The following is a 23,332-nucleotide window of genomic DNA, read 5'->3' on the forward strand; positions in this document are numbered from 1 at the left end:
AAGGTAGCTGGCAGAAAGATCTGATTTCTTTGGTTTATGGCACTCTTTTATTCCAAAAGAATCAAAAGGCGCTACTATCTGTCACTGCATCTTATCCCACAGGACCTCAGGGAGGCAGTCACTTTGCATTGAATCACAATTGGAAGGGATTTAAAGGTCAGATGGGTAAAAAGCACAGAGCAAGGAGGGAGAGATTCTTGGTTCAAGGTTGAAAAGTGATTTATTAGTAGTGTTGGAATTAGAATCTAGATCTGTAGGCTCCTGGGCAGAGAGTTTTGTGTAATATAACTGATGACCACAGAAACAAGTCTCACTCCTAAAGTCTACATCTCCATCCCATCTTGGCTCACCATGAAAACACCCTTGGGAAAAGAGACCCTTGGGATGTAAGCCGTTCTCTGTTATTGGTATGACCTTGGGCAAGTCTTATAATGCCCTTAACTTCAATTTTCCCACCTATAAAACAGTGTAATAAAACTTGCCCTGCCTACATCATAGATTTTTTGCAAGGACTATATAAGAATGTGTCTGTGAAAGTATAAGATTATCATTATCAGATGCTGGAACTTGGTAGCAACTAGTAATCAGATCAGTTTAAACATGAGAAAGGTTTGCAACTTTGGCTGTACAGTGGAATTACCTGAAGAGCTTTTAAAAATGCTAAAGCCCAGGCTGCACTCCAGACCAATTAAATAATAATAATAATAAATCTGAGGGTGGGATTCACTCAAATGTCTTTTTTAAAGTTATCCAGGTGATACTCGTGTGCAGGCTCGCTTTCTCTCTGTATATATATAAACACACACACACGGTAAATACCAGGTGCATTGACTGGGGAGAAAGGTGAGATAAAGGGAGAGAGGAAGGACTAGCAGATCAGGATGGGTCGTGGCAGTGGCAGGCTCTTGGCAGATGAAGTGTAGCCAAGGGCATTCACTGGTTATAGGGTGAGGGAAGTGGGCAACATTGGAGACAATATTCTCTATAAAACTGGTGTGGCCCTGCTGTCCATGGCAAAACCTACTGGATCAACATAGCCCCCCGAGTGTCACACTACTGAGGACATGGACACAAGGATCAAAGTTGCCATGCTGTACAACTTCAGAAGCTCCATTCACATAGTAGTCACACTGCAGTGACTTTGCAGGAAGGCCCCCAGAACTTGGGTGTCCTCTCTGACACACATTCCTAGCAGCATGCCCCCATCTTGGGCTGAGGGAGCTCCTACTCACTGGATGCCAAAGGAGATGAGGGACACACTGACCACCAGCAGGTCCAAGATGTTGAAGTAGTTCCGGCAGAAAGAGCCCTTGTGGAGGAAAGCCCCGTAAGCAGTCATCTGCAGGGAGGCACACAGAAACACGAGTGTAACTGGCCTGAGGCTCAGGTCCAGAGAGCACCCCCCTTGCACCCCTTCCTCCCACAGGTCCCAAGCACTGTTACTCCTATAGGGCACAGTGTAAAGGCAGTGAGGTGATAGAGAATCGGGGCAGAGACAGTACCAAACAAGGAGATATGGTGCCAAGAACAGGTTTTGTAACTGTTTGTGTAACCACTGAAGAACCCTCTAGCTCAGGAAATACAGTAGCTCCTTCTACCTATCAGACCACATTGGACTCTTTAATCCTATATTCAAAATCCTTTCAAACCAGGCTCCACCATTCTTAATTTTTCATTGTTCCCCATTTTATCTCCTCAGTTTGAATCCTAAGAGTCCTTGGCTGGTGCTGCTCATTCTGAGTTTCCCTGGTATACAAACTCAACTTCTACAAATTCTATTTGTCTTCTGGGCCAGCTTAAGACACATAGTATCTGGGGGAAGGTGGGGCATGTCCAGTAGCTGCTCTACTTTGCGTAGGACTTTTCCTGTGTTAGCACTAAAAATCCTGTGATGCTAGAAGCCCTCATTTGCTTGGTCACTCTAACTTCCAGTGAGAAGTTCTACCAATAATTCTGGCAACTACCACCAGCAGTATCACTAGGGGGGTGCTGACTGCACCACCTGACAATGTCAGAGTGGGTGACACCCACCAAAATGATCCCAGGGTCTGCCGTTGTACTGGGTGAACCAGTATTGCAGGAGGGGCCCACCAAGGCAGTGGTATCATTAGGGTTGGTATCACCCACTGCAGGAGCTTGTAATACCCCCACCCCCACCCCATGTCAGTTAGGATGCAGGTGACTAGGTGGGCAGAGAGGAGGGTCTTCATCTTGGCCAATGGGAGAGTGAAGGAGCTGTGGGGAGCCACAGAAGATTTGGCTTGGAGGGGCATGGTCTCTGTGGTGATGTGGTTGGCCCTGCTGGAGGGAGGCGCACTATGCATGGTGGGGGGTGGGGCTCTACCAGTTGGCTCTGTCCATGGCAGGGGGTGACATCAACCCTAGTGATGCCACTGACTGGCATCCCTCCAACTTCTGGACTTAAGTAGTGCTTATGACCTGTGCCAAACGTTCTAGACTGCATGCTTTTAAAGGGCCAGAGCTGTGTGTTCAAAGAGGCAGTGTAGTACAAAGTCTCAAAGCAGACTCTGGAGCCAGACTACATGGGTCTGAATCCCAGCCCTATCATATTTTATTTGTGTGGCCTGGGGCAAGTTACTTATCTATGCTTCAATCTCCTTACCTGAAAAATAGGGATAATACTCTTTACCCTAGAGGGTTGTAAGCTGACTCTAAGTGTCTGTTAGTGTTAGCTGGGGTCAGTGAACTTGGGGCCAGATAACTTGGATTTGAATTCTGCATTCTTCCTGAGAGAACCTGACTTTCTTTATCTGAGAGGTGGGGATAATAATATCTACTCTACAGGATTGGAAGCATCAATGGAATATAAAACACTTCGAACACCATCCTGTAGATAGTGTATACATAAGTGTTAGCTGTCACCATTCAAACCAAAAACCAAACTCACTGCCGTTGAGTTGGATCTGACTCATAGCAGCCCCTCCTTGGGTTTCTGAGGTGGTATCACTACAGAAGCAGATTGTCCAACCTTCCTTCTGGGGAGTGGCTGGTGGATTTTAAACGCCAGCCTTCTGGCTAGCAGTCAAGTGCCTTAGGCAGTACACCACCAGAACTTCCCATAGAGAACTGAATTTGGGGCCAAATACCTTGGTGAATTCTGGATTCTTCCTGTATAAGGGAGGATTCCTCGTCTATAAAGTGGGGATGTTATTCTCTGCCTTTGTGAGGCTCATACAGAAAAACAACGTGAAAGCCTTTTGAAAATGAAAAAGGGGACATATGGATGGTGACTGTTGTTCCAGGACTTGGTTATTATTCCCTCCCTCGGAGTTCAGTATAAAGCCATGCACTGTAGGTGCCCAACAAACCGCCTTTCCGATTTGCTGACTCAAATGAAGGACCAGTGGATTTTCAGGTAAAGGGCCAAAAAGGCCATGGGCCATGAAGCATCAGCAGAAGGGATACATTTGGAGCTGATGGCTGAGAGGCTGGGAGCAGTTCCCTGGTCATTTGGGGTCCAGTTTATCTCTCTGGAATCAGAGCATGGCCAGGGCAGTGTGTCCACCGAGCAATTCAAGAGCACACAGGGGAAATTGGCAAAAATAGCTCTCGCAACCCAATTCTTTCCATTTATCTCTTGCAGCAGGGGACCACAAGGGATGTAGGCACATAGTTTTCAGAAGTGGGTAGATTATATAAAAGGTTGCAGGGTATACAGTTTGAGATCTCTCCTGAGGGCCTGCCATCTGGTGGGACCACTGTCCTATTGCTCAGTGAGGACCTAGGACCTCAGAGCCTGGGCTTGGGTGTCTCCTACAGTTCATGTAAACCAAAGAAACTTCTGTTCCTGCAGAAAAGGCAGGCTGCCTTCCTGAGCCATCTCCCTTTTAATCTAGAAAAGGCACTGACTCTCATCTCTCCTCGAACCTGGCTTGGATTTTCTGAGGCCACTATTGAGCTCCAGCAGAACCCTCACCCCTCATTTGGGAAAAAAGAATTCCTTGGATAGGTAGACTTAATGAGGTTCAGAGAGCCAACTTCTTCTGACTTCGGACTCTTATTTTGTTAGGAGGTCCTAGAATGAGACCAATTCCTCAGGAAGCATATGTATGTATATGAGAGTCTGTGTATGTGAATGTGTGAGTATGGGTGTGTGTGAGCACATGTGCGGCGTGTGTGAGCACATGTGCGGCATGTGTGCATCCAGGCAGGGAGAGAGGAAGAGGGCTGTTGGAGAAAGTGCAAGCAGATGCTGTCAAACTGTAGAATTTATTTGAAAGTCATTGGTGATAATTAGGGCATCAGAAAAAGCCAGGCTCAGATGTCTAATGTAAAGTGACCTTGCTTTACCCTGTTTTGCTGATTGCCAACCACCCAGTCCCTGCTTCTAAAAGTTTTAAGTCATGACTCAGGACAAGTTTATTGCTGGGGTAGTTCTAGCTTGAGGAAAGATAAAGGAGTAGGACATAGGGTCACTGACTGAGTGAAAAGGGCAGGAATCCCTCTCTGGCCAGGCATGGGCAACCCCTACCTCTCTAGGCAGCTCCTCCCCCTCTGGGACAGCTCTAGCCATTGAAAGTCATTTGTCATTAGCTGCCATTGTTGACTTGGCCCCTGACTTGTGGCAATCCCATGCACTCCACAGGGTTTTCATTGGCTGGTTTTCTGGAGTAGATCACCAGGCCTCTCCTCCTGTTCATCTTAATCTGGAAGCTCTGCAGAAACCTGTTCAGCATCATAGCAACACATAAGTCTCCAATGACAGATAAGTGGTGGCTGCACGTGAGGTGCACTGGCTGGGAATCAAACCTGGGTCTTCCACATGAAGGTGAGAATTCTACCACAGAACTACCGCTGCCTCCCATAAGTGATATCTCCTGCAACTTCTACTCATTGGTCCACCTCTTCTCTCTTCTATGTGACAGTCCTTTGCATCCTTCAGGTCAATTACTGTGGTCTTAGAAGCCCTTTCTTTGTAAGGCCCAACATTCTCACTTCCTTCAGCTGTCCCTGATTCTCAGTGCCCCTCTTGGGCAGCCATTGTTGTCTCTGCCATGGCTTAAGACAGAGGCAGGCACCCAGAGGAAAGGAAGTGCGGGGAAATATACCAGGGACTGGAGTTTATATTCAGGAGCACATGAGCACAGAAGAGAGTAGAAGAGAAAAAGGGTAGAAGGGGAGGTAAGGATCTTGCCATGACAATGCTTGCAAAGAGACCTTTTACTTCTGCTTGTATGGCAAATTTGAAGGCAAAATAGCACCATTGAAATCTACAAGGGAAGCTCTATAGAGGGGTACTGAGAACTGAGCCTCAGAGCTTTTCTTGTCCTGGGAAAAAATTGTGGGCCTGTGTGCCTCACTGAGTCTGAAGTCCAGGAAAAGCAAAAATAAAAAAACACCCCAAAATGGCTTGCCATGAAAAAGGGGTTTTTGAATGTAGTCATGGATCTGTTAGTTCTCTGCTGCCCACTCTGAGGAAGTGGTCCTGGTTGTATCTACCCTCCGTGAGTAGAAGAGAAAAACCTGAGGAACAATCTTCGTTAACTGAAACCAGGAACAGAAGAAAGGGTTGTACACAAGGGAGCCCCTTGGCGCCAAGCACACAAACACCAAATTGTGACACAGCCTTCAGTATATTAAGAAGATGTGTCATGACGTGGGAATTTTATCAGAAAAACAAGTGTCTAAGGCTTGAGTTAGGTGTTGACATCCAGCTTCCATCAGCCATAGGGATGGGATGATAAGGGAGCCTGGACTCCTTTGGAGGGACAGTCTCAGGCAAGTCTCCCAGGAATAAGGAATAAGGCATTAAAGTGGAAGCCAGTACTTCCAGGACTGTAACCTCCCTGTTCAGAATAAGGGCAAAAATCTATCTCCTATCTCCCTGTTCAGAATAAGGGCAAAAATCTATCTGAGAGGAGAACGCATGTTGACATGCACTTTTCCCAAGGTGTCCAAACTCCCACCTTTAATATCAGATGAACATGTTCAGAAGTATAATGGAAAAACCTAGAAAATGGTATCTTTCATCCCAACGCTGTTCAGATGGGCTCTCTCTACCTATTTTTAGGATAACAGTGTTGTAGCATTTCCATAAACAGAGCTGCCGGAACCCAGGTGTGGGTCAGTAGCAGGCATGGCTGTGCCTGTGCTCTGAAGTCTAGGGCTTTCAAACTTCCCTTAGCACTTGCTTCTCAAGCCCCTCCAGTACAACCCCCCATCTCCCATCCTTAGGGAAGGGGCATTGGAACAAATAACAAAGCTTTTCGGTGGGTAACTGAGGGTTCAGAAATCATCTGCTAAAAGTCTGCAGTTGGGAGACCGGTTTCAAATCTTGCATTAGGCTCATGACTACTATGATGGAGGCCCAATTCAAGCTTAACCTTGATGTCTACTGCAAGTTCTGTGGAGGTGGGAAAGGGGCATGCAAAGAGGGCTGCTCATGAGATGCCCCAAGGCCCCGAGAGCTTTCCTACTTTTGAAGTTTGTGTGGCATTTTTCTCTGGGCTGGAGAGGGGAACATCAGGTACTAAACAGGGGTCAGTCATCAGTTAATCAGAGATGGTTTGTGCATGAGCATCTATGTGACTGTGTGCATGAGTCACTGTGCAGGGACACTGCTGAATGGTGTGTGCAGCACCAAACCCACTGATATGCTGGCTCCAGTGTTACACTGACCACCATCTGCCTCTTCCAGGCCAAGAACTGATTGATGGTGGTCAGGGAGGAGGGGCTGAGGTGGGGTGGGTTTCTTCTGGAGGCACCTATACCTTCTGAGCCTGAACAAAGTGTATAACACAGAGTGAAGGGCGCTAACTTTTCTAATTCCAGGCTGGAGAGGAAAAGGAGAGTGTGAAAGAAATAGAAGAGAAAAAAAGAGACAACCTAACGGAGCAGAGATAGACAAAGGAAGAGACACAGAGAAAGCATTACTCAGATTGCATTACCTTAAGGATAATTTCTAATGTAAAGATACTAGTGAAGACATAGTCTGCATTGCCTAGGATCTGAAAAATAAGCACAATTGGATTAGTGGCTCTGAGAGTGAACCCAACACCAACAGGAGCACGTGTGTTAGCGATAGACGGCAGCAGAGAGCTAGTGCTGGCACGAGGAAGGACAGGAGGAGGGAGAGAAGAGACGGTGATGGGGGCTTTACCTTCAGAGCAATTTCAATGGTGAAAATGGTAGTAAAAACAATATCAAAATAAAACAGAATCTGCAAAACAAAAATGAATAGGGTGGGGGTGGGGAGGGGAAGGGAGAACAGCAGGACAGGAGGAGAGGTCAGTGGATGTTCACCAGAAAAGGAATCACACTTCAAAAACCAAAATGCATGACCCTTGAGGCTTTCCACACTGAGATGGATGGGAATGAGTTAGGAGACAAGTGGCATAGATATACAACGTTGGATCCTGAAGCCAGGCTAGCCTCACGCAGCTTAGTGCTTCTGATGAAGTCCCCAGATACACGGGAGGGGTGCTTCCATGCAGGCCTTAACTGATAGGAGGTCTGGGCAACATCTGGTTGGATGCTTTTCTCATTAATCCAATTTACTTACAAACACCAATCAGATGACTGGGGTGCTTGTCAAAGGGATAGACAGAGGGTTTCTTTCCTTTTTTTTTCCCCCCTCAGGAAGCTGCAAAATGCTTTGTTTACTTTGGCGTGACTCAGCCAGTTTTGTATGCTGGTGGAAATCTATACTGGTGGTGTCTCTTTGGGGCATGGGAGGGAACATCCTCCAAGTGAGGCCCACCCAGGCTGAAGACAGGCTACAGAAGTTTATGTTTCATTATGATTCAGGTGATGAGCTAGGGCCAACACCTGCTAACCTTTAGTAAGAAATTCAAGTAGGTTCCAGGAGCCACCAAGTGGTTTGGCATGGGTATGGTTTTATATTAGTGGGTTCTCTCACGCCCACCTGAGGCTTCAAGAGATAGCAAATACTTATTAATTCTTAGTCTAATGACATTCACCAGAGCCTTGGGTGGGTTTCCAAATTTAGTTTTCTACTCTACAGACAGTTGCCAAGTCTCTCTTTTATATAAGGTTAGCCTTATCATTGGCATCTACTTGCCAGTGTTCTCTCTCTCTTCCTAGTTATTAGGACTGGTCAGAATATGGTTAGAGACTGGTCAGAAAGCAGGCAGGCAGGGACTTAGTAATCAGTGGCCACCATTCACTGGGTTTACAGGGAACCAGGCATCTGGGGAACATCCACAGGGCAATGAAAATACTGACCTTTGCCAATTATAAGGCCAGTCCAAGGTATCTGGGTTCATGTCCTGGTCCTAAGATAAGTTCTTCAAAAGTCCTAATCTCGTAAGAAATGTTTACTGTGCACCTGATTTTGAATTTTAGAACTGGGTTCCTGATTGAACAATAACATCAGCAACAGAAGCTGTGAGCCTAGTCATATTCCCAGGAGGAAGGGGTGCAGAGAACAAAGGGAATGCATACATGGTTCCTGAAGGAGGTGTGTTGGACGGGGTCCTCAGCAGCCAAGGAAATGCTGCTCAGCAGAATGAAGAAGAGGATCAAGTTGGTAAAGATTGTGTCATTGACAATACGGTGGCATTGGAGGCGGAACCTGCGTAGGGAGGAGGAGAGGAGAGAGACACTTCAGGAATGACAAGGGCGAACAACTCTGGGTCACAGGAGCCACCCTCCTCAACCCCTTCCATCAGCTTGCAAAAAGTGCTTGTTGGTTTAGGAGTGGCCACTTCAGCTTGAAGTCTTGCTGCTGGGTGATGACACCACCACCACAACACTATCACCACTATCAGCACCAGCACCACCACCACCGTTACTACCACCAGCACCACACATCTCTCTACAGAACTGTGTCATTCTAAATCACTTTCATAGGCAGTAAACTTTTGACATTTTGAAGGGTACACCTAAGACCTTTGAGAATCTCTAATTTTTCAAGTACTGCTGTGATATTTACAATTGGCTTTTATTTGGGGATTTCTTTTCCTACTATTTAAAAAAATCCCTTTATGAGATCTATTTTATATTGTTATACACAGGGAACAGTAGCGGTACCTTGAGATGTGGATGCTGAGAGACTGGCTAAGCCTACTCTCTGGCTAGATGGTTTGCTTCTGTGTAAGAGCTTCAAGGTGTGCAGTTAAATTCCATACTTCAGCATAAGTACACAGAACTGTACATATGGACCACTGGATACTCATTGAGAGTATCACAAATACTAGATCCCTGAATGTCAAGGGTGTCTAATATATCATCTCATTTAATCTTGATGATAGCTTAGGAAGGGTGGAATGAATATTGTTATCATCTTCATTTCACAGATTAAAACACTGAAGCTCAGTAAGGAGAGGCTTGCCCACAAATGGAGCTCTAAGACTGAGGGAGTCGGGGCTTGAGCATAGGCCTTCAGACTTCTGCTCCCAGCATCTGGCTGACTAAGTGCTCTGAGGGACCCTCCTACTGCAGAAGCACAAAATTCTGTAAAGGAGACTCAATGAGACAATTCTGGTTACATGAGAGGTAGGGAGGTCTGCAAGGACAAACAAACCCAGTGAGTGGGTCCATGTAGTGGATAGCCAAGAAGGTCAGAGTTGCTGGAGGATGGATGACAAGTAGCACTGCTGTTAGGAAACTGCATTTTAGGCCAGTCTTGAGGTGAGGCAAGGGACCCAGAGACTTCTAGATTCAGCCAACATTTTCAAGGGGCATTTGGAAGAAAATCTTCTCAATCTCAATTTAAATCCACAGGATTCCCATCAATCAAGATGAAGTATGAGTCAGGTCCAACTCGATGGCACATAACAACAACAACAATGAGGTTACAATCTAAGATCATCAAGCACACAATAGGGCAAGCAACTAAGATGACAAATCAGAAGAAATAACAAAATGATTTAGACCTCCAAGGACTGTAGGTTTTAGAAATATCAGATATAGAATATAAAAAACCAAACCAAATGCACTGCCAATCAGTCAGATCTGACTCATACCAACCTGTCCTTGGGCTTCTGAGGCGATATCACTACAGAAGTATATTGCCCAACCTTCCTTCTGAGGAGTGGCTGGTGGGTTTGAACTGCCAGACATCTGGTTAGCAGTCAAATGCCTTAGGCACTATGCCACCAGAGCTCCCAGATATAGAATATATTTGAAATAATTAATAAAATAAAGGACTCAATCACAAAGGTAATGAATCAAGAAACTATTAGCTATGGACAGATGTATGTGGAAAATCAAGCAAGAAATGGAATGTTGTTGTTGTTATTTGCCATCAAGTCAGACCTGACTCATAGCGACCCCTCCTTGGGTTTCTGAGGCAGTGTCACTACGGAAGTAGATTGCCCAACCTTCCCTCCAAGGAGAAATGGAATAGTCAAATGAAAAAATGTAATGGCTGACATAAAAAAAACAAAAAAAAAAAACAACAAAAAAAAAAACTGGGTTAAATAGTAATATAGATAAAGTTGAAAAGAGAATTAAGAAATTGGAAGATATACTTGAAGAAATTATCTAGAATGTGAAAAGAGAGACAAGGAGATGAAAGATATATATGGCACATTAAGAGATAAGGAGGACAGAATGATTCTGATTGGAGCACCAGAGGGAAGGAATAGAGAAAATGAAAGAGAAGCAATATTTAAAGATTATGGTTGCAACTTTTCAAGAACCAAAGAAAAAGATGAATTCCATAGATTTAGAAAGCGGAAGGAAGGTTGGGCAATCCTACTTCCGTAGTGATAACTGCCTCGGAAACCCAAGGAGGGGTCGCTATGAGTCGGGGCCGACTCCACGGCAAATAACAACAACAACAACAACAACATATTTTAAAAAGATGGAAAGAAACTCATGCCTCTACACATGATAATAAATCTGTGCAACATGCAAAGGCAATACCCACTGCCATTGAGTCGATCCCAACTCACAGCGGCCCTATAGGACAGAGTAGAACTTCCCTATAGGGTTCTCAAGGCTGTAAATCTTTATGGAAGCAGACTGCCTCAATATTCTCTCTCAGAGTGGTTGGTGTGTCCAAACTGCCAACCCTTTGTTTAGCAGCTGGATGACTTAACCACTACACCACCAGAGCTCCTTCAAAAGGCAATAAAAGATGTTAAAAGCTGCTAGAGAAAATGGACAGATAATCTGCAAAGGAATGATAGTTATAATGACAGCGGACATTACAGTGGAATAATGCTTTTAATGTCTTGAGAGCCATAACTGTCAACCTAAATTGTGTACTCAGTAAAACTATCTTCAAGAATAAGAAATAAAAACAATTATGGATAAGGCAAAGTCAATTGATTTTACCATGAAGGAAATAACTTTAGAAGTCTGGACCACAATGAATGAAAAAAATGGTGAATAAATAAGGTGGTAAATTTCAAGCAAATTCAAATATATACTCTCTATAAAATAATAAAAAATAGTCCCTAATTCATTGGGTTAAAAATAAAGGTTAGGACTAAAATAATAATCAACAATAATGTGTAAGTCAGGAGGGGGTAAAAGGAGATAAAATATTGTAAGGTCTTTCTATGGACCAGAAGGAGATTTAAGATATTGTTTAACATTAGAATTGTTAGGCTAAATATACTTAGTAAAATATCAAGAGGTTTTAAAAATAGTGGTGATGGTTGCAAACACTGTGAATGTAATTAACGTCACTGAATTATATACTTAAAATGGCAAAATTTCCTTTACTTTACCACAAGAAAAACAGTATTAAAGGTAACTACTAAAATAACTGAAATAGAGTTCACAATCTCAACAAATAGAAAAATAAAAGCAACATCTTCTGATTCAGAACCCAGGACTCTCTTCCTTAAATCAGTGTCAATTTAGACAAATTCTGGGGAGTTGGGGGAGTCCCGGCCTCCTTCCAGAGGTTCAAGCAAATGACAGGTGCCTGCCAGCTTGTATCATGGAAAGAGCAGAGTCCCAGCTTCCCACTGTTCTAGCACACCTGTTATTGGGGCTGAAGATGAAAAACGCACTGGCTTCTGGCATTGGCACCGCCTTTTCCTTAAGGTGCAACTCAGACAGTGGGCGGGGACGGGGGCCCACGGGCATCTCAGGTTCCTCCTCTTCCTCTTCTCCTGTAAGAAAAAAAGCACTAGTCTAAATAACTTCACCACCCCCATTTGGTCTTGTCATTGCTCCGCCTACTTCCATATACCTTCCTACTGGCAGGAACCAAGAAAGCACTCTGATCTCTGGGGATATATGGTGCTAACCAAAACAGATTGCTCCATCCCTGTGGGTACTGCTGGAGCTCATCTCTGTGAGAAAGACTTTCCTCACAGCACGTGATAATGGGGTTTGTACCTAGGGTGATTAACTCATCCTGGTTTGCCCAGGACTATTCAGGTTTTGAAACTGAAATTCCCACATCTTGGGAAATCAGCCCTGGGCAAACTGTGATGGTCGGTCACTTCAGTTGTAAGGAACTAGAAAAGGTGCCCAGGTAAGACTAGGACATTTCCATCTAGGCTGCAGGTTAGGGGAAGGGACTGCCTTATTTGACTTCTTGGGATCCCTTGCAAACAATCCTATCCTTGAAGGTTCTAGAATTTAAAATCAACACTTTCCTCATTTCTGAAAACACAAAAAATTCATGTACTGTAGGAATAGGGCAATAATGTTGACCACAATAGGCCCTTCATTCAAAGGCTTAGAATCCTTTCAGGACACTGACACAAATTAAGGAAGCCTCTTTGCTTTCCTTGCTGGTGGCAACATTTAATGTGGACCAGGGTCAGATATCATATTCTTTTGCTTACAAACCACTGTCTGCGGGAGCCACTGTGTTGCTGCATGTCCGGCTCTGGTCAAGTCTACTTAAAAATGATCATAAGGCAAAAGACAATAGCATAGGGGTTAAGAGCATGGACTCTGTGGCTGGATGCCTTGATCCAAGTCTTGGGTCTGTTTCTTTCTTGCTTTGGGCATTTTATTTAGTTTATGTCTCAGTTTCTGGATCTGTAAGATGGGATAATAATAATCATATATACATATCTCAGAATGGTGCCTGGTATACAGCAAGCACTATATAGATATTAGATATTTTTATTATCACCTCTATCCATGGGAGCTCTGGCAGTGTAGTGCCTAAGGCATTTGACTGCTAACTAGAAGGCTGGCAGTTCAAACCCACCAGCCACTCCTGGGAAGGAAGACTAGGCAATCTACTTCCATAGAGATATTACCGCAGAAACCCAAGGAAGGGTCACTATGAGTTGAAATCGACTTGATGGCAGTGAGTTTGGTTTTTCTTTTTTTAATCCATGGGAGAGACCTTAAGTTGCAAACTAGTGGTTAAGATCTTTCTCAGCCTGATCATTCCATGTGATTCTCCCCTAATACACCTTCTATTCTCATTTGACTATTTTCTGAACACTCACTATAGTGGGTTGGATAGTGTGTCCCCTCCTACACCTCCCCCAATGTCATGCATACCTACCTGGAACCTCAGAATGTGACCTTATTTGGAAATAGGGTCTTTAGAGATATAATTAGTTAAGTTAAAATGAGGTCATATTGGATTATTAGGGTGGGCCCTAATCCAACGGCTGGTGTCCTTATAAAAAGAGGAGAGGACACACAGTGACACAGGGAAGAAGGTCATGTGATGACGGAGGCAGAGACTGGAGAGATGCAGCTACAAGTCACGGAACACCAAGGACTGCCAGAGGCCAACAGAAGTTAGGAAGATGTAAGGAAGACTCCTCCCCTAGAGCCTTCAGAGGGAGTATGGCTCTGAGGAACCCATGACTTTGGATTTTGAGCCTCCAGGATCGTGAAACAATAAATTTCTGTTTTAAGCCACCCCAGTTTGTGGTACCTGTTATGGCAGCCCTAGGAAACAAATATACTCACTATGTCTTCTCTCTTCTCCTTATGCTCTCTGTTTGAACTGCCCTGTGTCTCCCTCTCTGCAGGGGTACAGCCCCCCTCCCCTCCCCCAGACAGTATCATGCCCCTGGCTCCCCTGAGTGCCTTGGTCTCTAAGGATGGCCCTCCGACAGCACTGTCTGCCTCTGGCATTAATTTGACACATGGCACACAATACCTTAGATGACTGATTTTAAATGTATCTGTCCTATCTCTCTATGTGGTAAAATTTTCTGGAGAGAGAAACGGTGTCTGGCACATGGTAGCACTTATTTCTTGATGATCACTAAACTTTAACAGCAACATTAGCTACCTAAGGAAGGGGACTTTGCAAAAGAGGAGGGTCAAAGGGAGACAAATCTTTTCCTCATTGGAAAAAGATAGGGAGGGGTTTATCTTATGAACCGGCCATGCCTTTTTACTTTCTTTCTTCTTCTGGTCAAAATGGAGCCAGGTGGTGCAGAGATGGGGGGCGGGGAAGCCTGGCACAGAAAGCGGTGCTTTATCAAGCAAGAAGCATTTAGGGACTTTTTTTTGTTGGCAGACAGCAGAATATAGGCATAAATCAAATATATCCCTAGGGTAATTAGAGCTGACCAGCAAGGCAATTAATATTTTCAGCAGAGAGATGAAAAACTGTGTACAGGTCAAGGGTTGACGCTTTTTGACACTCAACCCTTTATATGTACAAGAAAGGTAAAGTCTTCTAATTAAAGCAGAATAAGTAAAATCAGAGTTGGCCTACATACTGGTATTTACAATTTAATTGGAAAAGATCTTAAATCCCTGTTCAGGTGTTTGTGTTCTTTTCAGTTTTGCTCTAAAAGACACAACCCCACTGCCAAAAATCCCACTGGTCATACTAGATTATTAGGGTGGGCCCTAAATCCAATGGCTGGTGTCCTTATAAAAAGAGGAGAAGACACACAGTGACATAGGGAAGGTCATGTGATGATGGAGGCAGAGACTGGAGAGATGCTGCTATGAGCCATGGAACACCAAGGACCATTCATAGAACAACTCATAGTGACCCTATATAGGACAAAGTAGAACTGCCCCATAGGGTTTCCAAAGCTGTGAATCTTTATGGAAGCAGACTGCTTCATCCTCCTCCCACGGAGTGGCTGAGGGGTTCGAACCACTGACATTTTGGTTAGCAGCCGAATGCCTTAGCCACTGTACCACCAGAGCTCCACTGAAAAGACACATTTATTATTGATAGTAATTTCACAACAGCCAGTCTTTGTTTATTTTAATCATTTATATTCAAAGAAAACCATATGTACTGGCTTAATACTTTCCTAAATCCCTAATGAAGAATTTTGCATGCTCTTTCCACCGCATTAGCCTGTCTCACTGTTTATGAAGTTCTGTATCGATTTCCATTTCTGGAGAGAATCAAGCTAGTCTATTCAGACATATACAATGGTGTGAGGCTCAGCTGAGAATAAGTACCTAAATTTCAGGCTTACGAGGAAATAATTTGTGAAGGACAAACAAATTTGTAAAGTGACAGAAATGTGACAGCATGTGATGCTTAGCATGTATTATGCATAAGGAGAGAGGTTGACAGATAAGGAAAAGTCAAGTAAAGTTCATTTTTGAGCTTGGCAAAAGAACCATGTGGACTCCTACTCTCAGATGCCAGTAGATTCCTGTTCCTGGAAGTTTGGAAAATATATGCTAAATCCACTGCTATGCTATGGAGTCGCTGCCTTCAGAACAGCAGGTAACAGTACTAGCAAAATGCTCCATCCATCTCTGGTGACTCCTGACCCCTATCCATCTGATACTCATTTTTACTTGTGTGGTTTGGCTCATGGCCAACAAAAATACAGCCATTTGTAAACATCGGAAACTCTGGTAGTACAGGGCCTAAGGCATTTCACTGCTAACCAGAAGGCTGGCGGTTCAAACCCACCAGCCACTCCTTGGAAGGAAGACTGTGCAATCTACTTCTGTAGTGATACTGCCTTGGAAACCCAAGGAGGGGTTGCTATGAGTTGGAACCAACTCCACGGCAGTGAGTTTGTTTTTTTTTTTGGTTTGGTGTCTACAAGGCTTTGAAACTGAGGCTGAGGACACAAAGCCGCCATCATTCTTACCTTCAAGAAGCTTATGTTTAGTGAGACACAGAGGTTTACTGACAGCTAAAGGTAGTGCATAACTGGTAAGGACCAGATATCCAGAGCAGTACAGGGTGGGAAGGCAAGGGACGTGATTCCTTCACTGAGTGTTCTCTCTTTACGGACTCAATAAAACAAACAAATTAAAAAAAAAAAAAGAAAAAGAAAACAAACCAAGAGTCTCCTCTCTTATGAATTTGTTAAAATCACCATGAATTGTGTCCCTACAAAAGATATTTTGAAATCCTAACCCTTGTACCTGTAAATGTAACCCTGATTGGGAAAATAGGGCTTTTCTGTGCAAATGTTATCAGTTAGGTTAACAAGGTCACAGCAGAGAAGGTGGGTCCTAATCCTATATGACTGGTGTCTTTTAAAAGAGAGGATCACATAGAAACAGAGTCATACACAGGGGAAAAATGTCATGTGAAAATATATCCACAAGCCAAGGAAAGCCAGGAAATGTCTAGGGCTACAGAAGCTGAGAGACAAGGAGGGCACCTCCCCTAGAGCTGACAGAGAGAGCCTAGCCCTGTCAACACCCTGGGTTGGACTGCTAGTCTCCAGAGCTTTGAACTTTAAATTTCTGTTTTTCAAAAGTCTCTCACTTTGTGGTATCTTATTATAGCACCCCTAGGAAACGAAAATATTCTTCTTTCTTTTCCCCAACATCTAATTCTTAATAAGTTCTGTTGGCCCTACCTGTAAACCATACTCAAATCCAATCATTTCTCTGTATCTCCACCACCATCATCCTTGGCCAGGCTGCCATCACCTCTTACCAGCACTATGTACTAGTCCCCTGTCCCTCTCCCTCAGTCCCAGTCTTGCCCGTCTACTGTCCTTTTTCTACTTGGCAGTGAGGAAGTGAGTCTTTTACAAGGTAAGGTGGAGTTGGAGTCATGTCCTCCTCTGCCTAAGATTCCCTGGTGGCTCTCCACAAGAAACCCACACGCTCATGCGGTCCTGGAGCCCCTGCTCCATCTGCTCTCGCCTTTTCTTCTATCTCATGTAGCATCTCCTCTGTGTTCTGTTTCAGGCACATTGGCCCTTTTTGGATTCTTTTGCTGCCAAGTGCACTGTGCCTAAGAGACTGCACTTACTAGTCCCTCCACCTGGGAAGCTCTGCCCTCTGATTCCTATATGTCTGGTTCCTTTGAAGGAGTCTCTGGGTGATGCAAATGGTTAATGTGCTTTGCTGTTAACTGAAAGGTTGGAAGTTGGAGTCTACCCAGGGGTGTCTTGGAAGAAAGACCTCATAATCTACTTCCAGTCAGCCACTGAAAACCCTCTGGAACACAGTTCTTCTATGGCACATATGAAGTTGCTGGGAATCATAACCAATTTGACACCAGTTGGTCTGGTTGGTTCCTTTGAATCATTCAGGTTTTGGTAAAGAGGACTTTACAGATCATATAATTAAACTAGCCTCTGCTCTATCCAGTAACTCTCAAACATATTTGGTTGAATTATTTTTATGTCATTTATTGCTACCTGACATTACTTTTTCTTTTGGGTTCTTTTCTTGTTTAATGTCTCAGTCGTATTAAAACGTAAGCTCCATGCAAGCGAGGGCTTCTCTGTCTTGTCCACAGTTGCACCCCTAGCACCTGCTACAGTGCCTGGAGGGCGGGAAGAGCTGGGAAACAGAAGCTGATGTAACTTTGAGACTGGAGGCCCAAGGAGAGCTCAGGCGATGCCTCTTGCATAATAAAAAGCAACGGTGTGAGCTCTTCATCTGCTCCTAACCTCTCTAGTGTTATTTCATTCTATTAATGAGCAAGGGGAGATTCAGTTTCCTGCAAGTAGCAACATCTGCTCTCCAGCCAGGACAGATATGCCAAGCCACCCTTGGGGCCTCCTTATAAGCAAAGACAGTAAAAGACAGTAAAAGCTTAAAGGCCTAATTGTGGTAAGAAGGTAGTCCTTGAGCCTTCAGAGGCCTCAAAACTGAGGTAGAACGATGACTGGAAGGGAGAGAAAGAAAGGCATGGGCTTGGAGGAGGTGGCTGGGAAAAGGACAAACTCTAAAAAAGTTTAGAGAATCCGGAGGAATCTGCAGAGTGTTGGAATAGCTTCTCACTTTAAAAGCATAATAAATCCTTGAATTCTCAAAGCCACCAGAAGTTACATACTGGGTTGACAGAGAGCCATTTCTATGATGGCCAACATGGCAACAATATCCTCATTAATCATTTTTCCTTTGACCCTCTTCTCTTTAGTTTCGTTAGTGTAACAAAGAAGAGAAAAACCACAATTTAGAATAATAAAATTAAGATTATTGTCATAGATGCAAGAGATGTCCCTGCCCCACTGCCATCTAGAACAAGTAGATTCAGGCCTATCTGCATCTGGATGCAAGTGTGAAAGACTCTCAAATCTCCATGTCACCTGCACTATCTGTTATGTGTAAGGAGACCACAACCAGGGGCAGATTAGCCAATAAGCAAAATAAACATGGGCTTATTCATGCTTTCTTACTAATCTGTAGTGAACAATATCACATGAGTTTCAATTTCACATGACGTCCATATTCAATTTTCTTGATTACTTCACATATGTCATTTTAAAGTTCATTTGTTCATTTAGGATTGAAACAAGATCTTCACATTGCATTTGGTTGATATTTCTAGGAAGTCTTTGAAAATCTTTAATAGTTTCTCCCCAGAAGGGTTTTTAAGACTTCTAAAGGCTTAATGGCCCACACATGGAAACACTCTCCCTACTTTCTTTTCTATTCAAGCCCCAGGAACTCAAATCCTATTCCCCTAGCAGGGCTGAGGGTGGGGGAATGGTATGACTCTAGAAAATCTCTCTCCCAAGTGCCAAAGAAGAGGCTGCTAGTATCCTTGCAGACAGATCCAGCAGAGAACCAATGGAGGAAAAGCAAGAAAGAAAACCATATTTTGCTCACAAATGTAGAAGGCTTTCAGCTACCTAACATGGTTACCGATCCAAATATAGTGTGACCTATATTTGGCAATGTCAGTAAAATCAATAGGCCTTTCTACAATTAAGTCCTTCGTATATGACTGACTTCAAGCTTGAAGCTGGTGATAGAATCTATGGTTTTAGGTGAAAGAAAAGTAAGCTCAGAACTTGTATGGGACATGAGGTTTCATGAGCCAGAGGAAGGGAAACTTTGAGGGATATCTAAGGCTCTCTGACATTAAAGTCATCTAAAAGGAGGATGAATTTACAAACCAGACAGACACACCAGAAGCCCGAGTTGGTAAGATCTGAAAGCATTTTACAAAGCAACAAGTGAGACATCTGTGGTGGCAGCTATCCTTGTGCTCAGCATTGCCTCCTGAGTAAAGGCAAGAAAGATTTAGGATTTACTATAACTATTAAATGAGCATAATGCTGCAACATATGTTATACTAATAAATTATATAACTTAATTATGATTTTACAACATATGATATAATAAAATCTCAAATGCATATAGAATCCAGGTTCCAAAGGACACAAAAGCACTGCTCACACATTATCTTATTGAACTTTACATTATTATTAAGAGGAAAGCAGAGACAAAGTCCTCCCCACCCTCAAAATGTTAATAGATAATGCTTAAATACAGAGACAGGAAATGTTTAGTAGAGTTGAAGGAAGCTAGAACCTTGGTCCCTAATACTCTATTATTTCCATACAGTTTTAAAACATGGAACTCTAATTCTAACCTCCCAGTCGTGGGGTTAGGCAGTGGGACAGGTACCTGTAGTTTCTGGGTTGGGGTAGGGACTCTTATCCTCATTTTCATTGGGCTGGAGGTCATCCATGTTGATCTAGTCAGCCAAGGGGGAGAAGAAGGAAGAATCCAGTTAGATATGTTCCATAGTTTGAGAGGCTTAGAGTAGCCTTGAAGTTGTGTTACAGTCACTGTCTTAGCTATTGACTCAAAAATATGCCCTTGTCACTTTGCACATATCCTTCAAGACATCAACAGAAGGCCGGGATTCAATCAATCTGCCTTCTTTTCAAGTTCCCAGCTCTCCTGCTCTACCACCACTGGCTTTATTTCCATCAAGTATCCTCTCTTCCTTCCTCCCTCCCTCCCTCCCTCCCTTTCCTCCTTTCCATGGCTGTCTGACCTGGGAACACTGTGGCCCTCACATCACCTGATAGGAGACAGTGACTAACCTTGGTGGTGGGTGGGGATTCCCCATCAGCCGTGATGGATTTCAGCTCAATCTTCTCCTCCTTGGTCTCTTCCACCGCTGGCTTTTCTACCACCTCTTGTTTCTTCTCTGGGCTAGCAGTCCTGGCCGGTCAGCAGGAAAAAGAACAAATGGATGTTAACTGGTATGATCGGGAACAGTGAAGAAAGGAATCACCCTGTAGTCTATTGGGGGCCGGTGGGAGCAGATTCCCACGTCTATGTTCATCTTCATCTCTTTATACAGGGCACATTGTATGTGAAGCCCAATCACAAATACTACTGGGCTGGTCCCAGGATCCCAGGCACTGAGCTATACCTGGCTCTGTGTGGTACTCAGTTGGCCTCTCCCAGCTTCTCAGCTGCTCTAGTATGAATCAGAGAAAGGTGCTAGATTCCCTTTACAATCGGTTCCTGGAGGAACTCTTCTCAGTGCCTAGCAGATACATGGCCTACAATGGTCCTATCTAGATGATTGGTGGGATACAATGTAGGTGGTCCTATCCTGCCTTCTTAACACTACAGATGAGTTACAAAATAGTGACGAGGGGTTGTTCTTTAAGTTGGAATTGTGTTTCCCCTCTGAGTGGCTGCCTGCTTCCTCTCCTCACCCTCACTCACTCACACCTCTGCTCTCAAAAGAGAGCCTTCCAACTTCCCAGGCAGATGGGAAAATACAAAAGCTTTGCAGAGACTGAATTTTGTGATGGTCTCTGCTTTGGAGCAATGCCTAGCAATTAGGGGAGAAGCTCTGGAGAAAGCCCCAAACCCTCCTCAAGGAGAGATGGCTAACAGAGGGCAATGCCCAAGCCTCTCTATCACCAATGGGAATGGCATTCCAAAACTGAGACCCTTGGGCCATGGGCCTGGGTAAGCTTAGAGGGTTACCTGGCCAGTTTCTTTCTTTCCTTCTCTTCTTCCTCCTCTTTTTGGGCAGATGTGAGGCTCTCAGCATCAGCCAGGTTGTCCACAGCAATGGCCAAGAACACATTCAGTAGGATATCTGTTTGTGTCCATTCTTAAAGAAAATAACCCTTGGGGATATTGGTGGGCTCACAGGGACAGGAAGGGTACAGGACATGCAAGAGTTGTCCAGGAGAGAGACTGGCAGGAACTCACTCTGAGGGGTTCAGTGCCCAACAAAGTCCCTCCGTCCTACCTCCACTGGGAGTTTCTAAGATGTTGAGAGGCGCTAGCTTGCAGGCTGGAGTTGGGAGTGGTGAGGCAGTGAGCCCTGCCTTTATCTTTAATTGCTTGGTTTCATTATTGGTTTCCCCACTGAGATGGCTGGCTGTAATTGCCGTTATAAACAGCACTGACTCTAGCAGAATGGTTTCTCCTAAGATCGGTTCATTATAACAGGGTGCTGAGGAGGCAGCCTGGTACCTCTGCCAACTCTTAATGGAAGCCTGCATACAAAGACCCAGGGAGGGCCAGCTAGAGCTAGCCAACCTTGGAAATTCCTAGTGGAAGCCATCTTTTGCCCTTTTCTCCCAGCCACCTCATGACTGGATTAGAGAACTGCAGACTCGAAGAACTGTACTATGGCTAGAAGGGGTCATAATGTTTGTTAAGCACAACCTCCACCCTCCTGGGCCCCAAACATTCACACCATTTCACATACAGGGAAATTGAAACCCAGGGAGGGGAAAGGCTCATTTGTCTTCAGAGGATGCTATTGAATTCCTCACCCAGGCCCACCCTGCCCTCCCTACCAACTGGAGTAGGGACTTTGCATACATCATCACATTAAATCATACAATGAACTATCTAGTATTAGGTACTACTATTCATTATCCCTTACACGTGCTGAGGTACAGAAGCTTTAATTTGCCCCAGGTCACCTAGCTGGTAAGATGTGAAGCCCTGTCTGTTGACTTTAATGTCCACGTTTTTTACATTATCTGGGACTTAAACCTAGGACCCTGAGTCTTGGGCCAGAGCCACTTCTACTTTAAAGCCCAGCAGGAGAAGAGAAGAAGCACTTGATAGTTTGAGGCCCTGGAAACCTACTGAAGGGCTGGATCAGGGAGGACCTGTCAGGTCTGCTCAGTGAAGTCTCTCCATTTCTGTCCATGACTAAAGTCCTGGGAGCAGCTTCAGAGGGAAAGATACTGACCAAAAAATGAGGAGGAAAGAGGAAGGTCATTTCAAGGACCATGGCCCAGCCATTCTCAACTAAGCACCCACTTCAGAGCAGATGCAATAGCCCCAGCGCAGCCAGGGTGCCAACTCCAGGGGTGTGGTCACACTGTAGTCTATGAGAATGGCTGCACCTAGCCCACCAGCAGGGGGCGCTATTAACCAGGATTATGATGTGAACATGCCACCCAGTGTTCTGCAACACTTCAGCCAACTCAATTTGGTAAGACGAACTTACATCCGCACCTATGCCAAAGCTCCAGGCTTCCACTAAGGTCCCCTTCCACTGCTAAAGCAGCTCTCAGCTTGACACGTTCTTGCCCCTAGAGCCTGCCTTCCTTGTGCTTGCCTGAGGGCCTGTGAATAGGCAACCACAGTTTTTAGCCCTAAGTAAAGACCTGCTGGGCACAACTATTTGGCATTTTGTTGCAGGTTGAGGGAGGGTAAAGTGGGAGGGGTGGGGAGGCAGTAGCAAAGGATACAATTTCCACAGATGAAGAGGATGATGAAGTAAATACAGACTAACATCCCTGGAAAAGAGGGGCCGCCATAAGCCATGATCCCATCATACATCACCGAATTCCAGTCCTCCCCGGTCAGGATCTGAATGACACATTCCCACCAATAAGGGATACAGCGTTAGACCAACAGCAAACCCCAAAACTCCCCTGCCCTGCCCTACTATGTTAACAAAAATGTCCAATATCTCTTTCTCTCCTCCTGGCCCCCAATTCTCCTCCCCAGGGGCTCTGAGCATTGACCTGGGCAAGTCTGACTCTATTCTTAGACAAAGTGTATGGCTATCTGCATAATATTATTTGAGGAATGACTAAATGGCTTTATAGTCAAAACATCTCCTACTAGCCACAAAGAACACATGACATGGCCATTGTTAGCTGTTGCCTGGGTGAAGGCAGTTAAGAGCTCCTTTACAACGTGAATATGTTCTTTGAGAGAGTAAGATGCTATACCAGTTTTCCCTGAACATTAATCACTTGGGTATGATCTACAAGACTTTTGCAACATCCATATATTATTCATTTTATCTACAAATTAA

General features: G+C 44.4%; 1 protein-coding gene across 1 annotated transcript in view; it reads right to left on the reverse strand.

Moving 5' to 3' along the window:
• CACNA1C (calcium voltage-gated channel subunit alpha1 C) overlaps positions 1 to 23,332 on the reverse strand; it is an 806,686-nt gene that overhangs the window by 130,121 nt on the left and 653,233 nt on the right. Inside the window, exons 14-21 of the mRNA XM_007937025.2 lie at positions 22,758 to 22,878; positions 21,022 to 21,136; positions 20,118 to 20,238; positions 19,693 to 19,762; positions 11,921 to 12,053; positions 8,425 to 8,554; positions 7,121 to 7,180; positions 1,233 to 1,339 (exon numbers count right to left, since the gene is read on the reverse strand). Of these exons, the coding sequence (XP_007935216.1) occupies positions 1,233 to 1,339; positions 7,121 to 7,180; positions 8,425 to 8,554; positions 11,921 to 12,053; positions 19,693 to 19,762; positions 20,118 to 20,238; positions 21,022 to 21,136; positions 22,758 to 22,878 (857 nt within the window). The remainder of the gene's footprint in view (positions 1 to 1,232; positions 1,340 to 7,120; positions 7,181 to 8,424; positions 8,555 to 11,920; positions 12,054 to 19,692; positions 19,763 to 20,117; positions 20,239 to 21,021; positions 21,137 to 22,757; positions 22,879 to 23,332) is intronic.

This window comes from Orycteropus afer, unplaced genomic scaffold, assembly GCF_000298275.1.
Source record: "Orycteropus afer afer isolate SDZICR_OR568_19922 unplaced genomic scaffold, OryAfe1.0 scaffold00040, whole genome shotgun sequence".
Taxonomy (NCBI): Eukaryota; Metazoa; Chordata; class Mammalia; order Tubulidentata; family Orycteropodidae; genus Orycteropus; species Orycteropus afer.